General features: G+C 42.8%; 1 protein-coding gene across 1 annotated transcript; it reads right to left on the bottom strand.

Moving 5' to 3' along the window:
* Positions 1-811: 811 nt before the first annotated feature.
* LOC149187616 (uncharacterized) lies at positions 812-4,970 on the bottom strand. Its single transcript, XM_089409710.1, has 4 exons — positions 4,210-4,970; positions 2,474-3,831; positions 1,539-1,993; positions 812-1,108 (listed from the first exon to the last, which is right to left on the bottom strand). Exons 1-4 carry the CDS (start codon positions 4,968-4,970, stop codon positions 812-814), a joined length of 2,871 nt encoding a protein of 956 aa, XP_089265836.1.
* Between the last annotated feature and the right edge of the window lie 822 nt (positions 4,971-5,792).

Consider the following 5,792-nt stretch of genomic DNA (forward strand, 5'->3'; position numbering starts at 1 on the left):
TACATGGAGTAAGTCATTAATCTATGACCCACATCCCATGAGTTGTATTGTTTATAAATAATTTAAGGAAGTTAAAAGGCACAAGCTCATAGACATCATTTCATTTACATGAAACCTTATTGTGCATCGCCTTAAATTTCTTTGAAAATAGACAGCTTTGCAATGTAATGATTACCATCATCACATGTTTTATATTATTTGTTACATATCTTCAATATTGATATATTTGTCAATATCTATCATAATGATATTCTATATATATATATAAAATGTTCAATACATAATATTGAATTTAAATATAATATATATTAAAAAATAAATTAATTTAAAATATCCCATCAAAATATACATTGCAAACTTTGAAATTGAAATTAGTCATTTCAAAATTATGATAGATGGATTTTGAAATTCTCACTTTTGGGAAATAAATTATTCAAAATTCACATTTTTGAAAACCAATAATAACACTTTTTAGAATGCAAATTTCCCCCCTTAAAACCACTAATATTCACACTTTCAAAATCATAATTCTTAGTTTCTTAGTCTAAATTCTCAATTATTAGTCCAAATGTAATTAAATTGATCTTATTGGAAATGACTTAGGCATGAGGGGTTATTGGACGATTCCTTAAAAGGTGGGGATTAAAAGAAATTGTGTTATTTGTGATATTTTTTTTTTTTTACAGTAACGGTTAATTTTATTTGTGGCGGCAAACAAGCTGCCGCGTGCTTTTACAATGCTGCGAAGTCAGAGACAGAGTTCTGAGGAAATCTGATTGGAATTGGATTTGTTCGCCTCTAAACCGGAGATTTACCAGTCCATCCGATGTTCGGAGTCAGTGAATTGAGCTTCGTCGACTTTGACATGAATTCTCTCAGTGCTGGCTGTTGGACAAGGTGGAACATCGCACAGTGCCAGAGGACTTCCTTGGACGGATCCTGATCTTGCTGTGCCTAAGAGCATCGATGCTGTTGATTGGCGGAGGAACCTGATTGACCACGCTTTGGAGAGATTGCTTCTGCAGCGGGGAGCTCCATCGCAATTTTTGCGTAGCTCAGAGGATGCTGCTTTCCGGGAATGAGAGGCTCTGTTTATGCTGATCACGGCCTTCAGGATTGAGAATAAAGTGAAGATCAAAGCTGAAACTGAGTTGCCCCCATGGGGATCCTTTGTGGGCTCTTGAAAAGCAGGAACTCGACAGGAAACAGTGGTCAATGAAAAGGAAACTGAGATCAGGCCTGAGATCGTCGATTTACTTAGTTTGACTTGAGAAGAGGTCCCGTAGAGCAGGAAATGAGGAGAAAATAGGTAGCCCTTAGATCAAATAGGATAGGAGGACCGATCAGCAGGTACATTAAGGGATGGAGCAAGAAGATTCAATCGAGTTGACCACCAGGGATCTCCGAGTACAGAGGGAGCCAAGATTGGCCTCCATATCAGCTTGAGAATTGAGATTCCTTAAAATATGAAAGAAGGAGATTTTATTGAACTTGGGCAGTAATAGCCGGATTTTTCTGATAATAGTGGCTAAATGAACCTGATGGGAGGTCTTAGGGTATAGCAGTGCCTGGATGATAAGTCTTGAATCTCCAAAGACAGAGAGAGAAAGGATATTTCTGTTAATCGCCAGAGTCAGCCCCTGCCACAGTGCAAGAGCCTCCGCTCTGTTGTTGGTTTCGATTCCCAGACCCCAATGGAATCGCAGTTCCGGAAAACCTCCAGGACTCAATAGAACTCCACCACTGCCAGCAACCCCAGGGTTTCCTTTGGAGGCCCCGTCGAAGAATAAACAGTGATCATCCAGGGCCGATCTCCACTTAATGAACTCCAGTTCTTCCAGCCTAATCTCCCAGTTGGCATGGGCGGATACAGGAGGAATGGGCCTTTCCTTCAGATTTGGAACCAGATCTTTGAACCATTGCTCCTCCTCTTTGACCAGACTCATTTCGTTCCTTGAGGAAGTATTGGCTTCCAAAGCCTCGCCCAGCAAAGCTTTTATTTTTGAGATAACTCTTATAGAAGTGCAGCTTTCTTCTCGAAAAATTCTGTTGTTCCTTTCCAACCACAGTTTCCAGCAGATGAATTTAGGGATCCACATCCAACTTGTTTTAAGAAGACTTTTATTTTTAAGGCAGAAGGGAGATAAGCTGGCCCAAGTTCGGAACAGGGAAGGGATGTTATCTGGAAAATCAAGGTTAGCTGGATCTAACAACAGAACTCCCCTCCAGACTTCTTGAGCAAAGGGGCAAAGCAGCAACAGGTGACTGATAGTTTCTTCATCAGACCAGCAAAGTGGACATCTGGAAGGCCCTTCCATCCCTCGTCTTCGCAAGTTATCTCTGGTAAGAATGCTTTGGTGTGCAACGGTCCAACAGAAGAAGTCGATTTTGGGGAGAGATGGGAAATCCCATATAAATTTCCATTGGGCTGGATTGGGTGGAGCATATGGGACAGCCATAATTCTTTTATAACCTTCAGAAACAGTGTAAGAGCCAGAGAGGGAGCCCCAGCCTCTTTTGTCTTTAGTAGTGGCCTTTGAAGGAGATTTTCCTTGGAGCAGATCTAACAGTAAAGAAGCTTCCCCCTGCAGCATAATGGGGACCTCCCCCAGGTTCCAACAGTCCCAGGTTCTATCAGGAGCTTCCTTCCAATTCGAAATATCCCACAGAGTGTGCAAATTGCAAGACTGAAGCCAATCTTTGATGTTTGCAAGACCTTCCACATGGTTCAATGGTTGGTCACCCAAAATCGAGTCTTCCCAGATTTTGATTTTTCTTCCATTACCAGGGATCCAATAAAGGTAATGGCTGAATTGCTCCCTAGCAGCATTACAAAGATTGAAGATCGGGGATCCTTTTAGAAGTCTTGGAGGCTTATCCAGGCATCTCAAGCGTTGCCCTTGGAAGTATTTCTTCCAAATGACTCTTTTACTCCAGCTAGAATTTCCAGAGACTAAATTCCACAGAATCTTGGATCCCAAAGCAAGATTTTGGGCAGCCAAGTTACGCAGATGGAGGCCTCCTTCCAGAAATGGTCTCTTGAGAGTTTCCCAATTCACTAAATGGATCCTTCTATCATTGTTATTCCCACCTTCCCACAGAAATCTTCTCAACAGGCTGTCCAATTTGCTGAGAAAGGTTTTGGGGGCAAGGAGAATAGAGTTTTGATATAGAGGCATACTTATTAGGACCGATTTCATAAGGGTGACTTTCCCTGCATTATTCAGCCAAGAGGCACCCCAAGCTTGGATTCTATTCTTTATCTTATCGAGCAGAGGCAGCCAGTGAGCAACTTTAGGCTTAGATTTGAAGATTGGAATCCCGAGGTATTTAAATGACTCCCAATTTCGAATTCCATCCATTTCTAAAAGTCTTGCAATATCAGACAGCTCTTTGATCGAGCAGTTCCAGCCATAGATAGAGCATTTTCGATAATTGATTTTGCTGCCCGAGATCAACCTGTAAATGTCCAGCTCCCTCTTGAAGTGTCTGGCAGAGATTATGCTGGCTCCTCCGAGCAACAAGGTGTCATCGGCGAACTGGGCATGATTAATGTCTTTCACCTTGTGAGTAGTTCTGAGGCCAGGCAGAGTTTGATTTTGCTGATTATGATCGAGTTGGAAACTAAGCACCGAGGCCTGAACAGCATATAGGAGCGGAGACAAAGGACATCCTTGTCTCAGGCCCCTAGAAGCTTGGAAGAAGTCAGTAGAACGGCCATTGACCAATGGCGCGATCCATGGTGAGGCAATACAGGCTTTCACCCAGTTTATGAAGTCTGTTGAGAAGCCTAGCTTCTTCATCACAGCGAACAAAAATTCATGTCTCACCCTATCAAATGCGTTAGCCAGATCGAGCTTAATCACCATACCTTTCTCGTTTCTTTGGCAGCTAGAGTGAACTGCTTCTTGCACCAGCACAATGTTGTCCAATATCTTTCTTCCTTTTATGAATCCGCCTTGATTTTCAGGGATGATGTCTGGCAAAATGTTTTTAAGCCTATTGGCTATTATTTTGGAGACCAACTTATAACTGGAATTGCACAAGGATATTGGCCTAAATCTGCTGAAGTCTGAGGCGCCTTTCTCTTTTGGGATCAAGGCGAGAAAGGCCGAGTTGATGCCACCGCCCAGCTTTGCACAGTTCTGGGATTTTCTGACCATTCTCAATAGGTCTTTTTTAATTGTTGACCAGCAAGTCAAAAGAAACCTGACAGAGAACCCATCTGGGCCTGGGGCTTTATCAGGCTCCATGCTGTTCAGAACATCCTTTAGCTCTTCCATACTAATCGGAGCTGTCAGCATGGCATTATCCGAATCCTGGACGCATTTGGGAATTAAATCAATCGGATAGGCATGAGGATCAATAGCTGGTTCTTCAGGAGCCGAATAAAGATCTTGATAGAAGGAATATGCAGCTCTCTTAATGCCTTCGAAATCCTTAATCGCAGTATTTTGGTAATGAATCTCTGAGACTGATTTGAAATTCTTTCGGGCTTCGGCTTGCTTATGAAAGAAGCTGGTGTTTTTATCTCCGGACTGCAGCCATAGATTCCTAGACTTCTGTCGCCAAAATTCTTCCTCCTCCCTGCTAGATCTATGAACCTCTTTTTGAAGCTCGACTTCTTTTAGGAGCAGGCTTTGAGAAACAGGACTATGCTCCATATCTAACTGATGAGCAGCGAGCCTGTTTAGAGTTTCTTTTCTTTTGGCTGTAGGGGATTGCAATCTTTTAGCCCAATCTTTAAGGTTTCTTTTTAGAACCCTGATTTTCTCTTCCCACACAAAGAATGGAGAACCATGGACGGGCCTATTCCAGGATTCAGAGACCACCTCTTGGAAGCCTTCTTGCTGGATCCAAAGAGGGCTGAACCGAAAAGGAATGGGGCCTAGATTGCTATCCAGGGAAAGCTCGAGGAGGATGGGCTTATGATCAGAGGTGAGATTTGGAAGAATTTTAGAGGTTGCCATAAGACCGCAAGTCAGGAAAGAAGAGTGGACAAGGAATCTATCCAAACGGGCAGCAATGTGATTGGGGGCTATTCTTTTGTTGGACCAGGTGTATTTACCTGAAGAAGGTTTAATGTCCTCCAGGTCCCAGCCCAGCATTATATCTTCAACCCATTCTCTGGCAGGGTCCCTGACAATGGAGCCTCCCTTTTTCTCATCAAGAGCAAGGGTGACATTCAGGTCACCTGCAATGATGATATTCCCAGGATTTTGCTCTAAAAGAAATGAATGAAGCGAGTTCCAACAGATTTTTTTCTCGCTTGGCAATACAGGAGCATAAACATTAAACATACTTACTTGCTGACCAGAATCCTTGTGGAGAAGCTGAATGAAAAGCCAGTGGGGGCTGCTTTTTTCTTGAATAAAATCATATATGGCGCTGTTCCAGAAGGTGGCTATTCCACCAGAGGCGCCTCTTGCACTAACCGCTCTTCCATGGCCTTTTTTCCAAAAAACTTTACTGGAATGGAGGAGAGGAAGATCCTCCAGCTTTGTCTCCTGGATGAGGAGGATTTCAGGCGAGTATATTCTCACTATATCTTTCAAGGCTTCCTCTTTCGACCTGCTACCTAAACCTCTGCAGTTCCAGGAGACGTATTTCATTATTTACTGGTTTGGGGGGATGAGGCTCCTATTGGAGCCTTGTTACTCTTGCGCCCAGATCTGGTATTCATCATTGCTTTGAGAGTTTTTTGGGAACCTTGGAGGACATCTATGTAAGTTTTTTCCTCTCTCTGTTTCTTCTTGGATTTCCGCCCTCTAGTCGTCTTGATTGGGGTGACT

This window comes from Pinus tabuliformis, chromosome 3_1, assembly GCF_031772625.1.
Source record: "Pinus tabuliformis cultivar Carrire ecotype Pingquan chromosome 3_1, CPIR1, whole genome shotgun sequence".
In the NCBI taxonomy this organism is placed as follows: Eukaryota; Viridiplantae; Streptophyta; class Pinopsida; order Pinales; family Pinaceae; genus Pinus; species Pinus tabuliformis.

Coding starts and splice junctions, on each gene's coding strand:
- LOC149187616 (XM_089409710.1), bottom strand. CDS start 4,970: ATGGCAACCTCTAAAATTCTTCCAAATCTCACCTCTGATCATAAGCCC. Junction 3,832..4,209: donor CCAGATGGGTTCTCTGTCAG/GTTTCTTTTGAC, acceptor CGCATTTGATAG/GGTGAGACATGAATTTTTGT. Junction 1,994..2,473: donor CTCTTACACTGTTTCTGAAG/GTTATAAAAGAA, acceptor CAAAAATAAAAG/CTTTGCTGGGCGAGGCTTTG.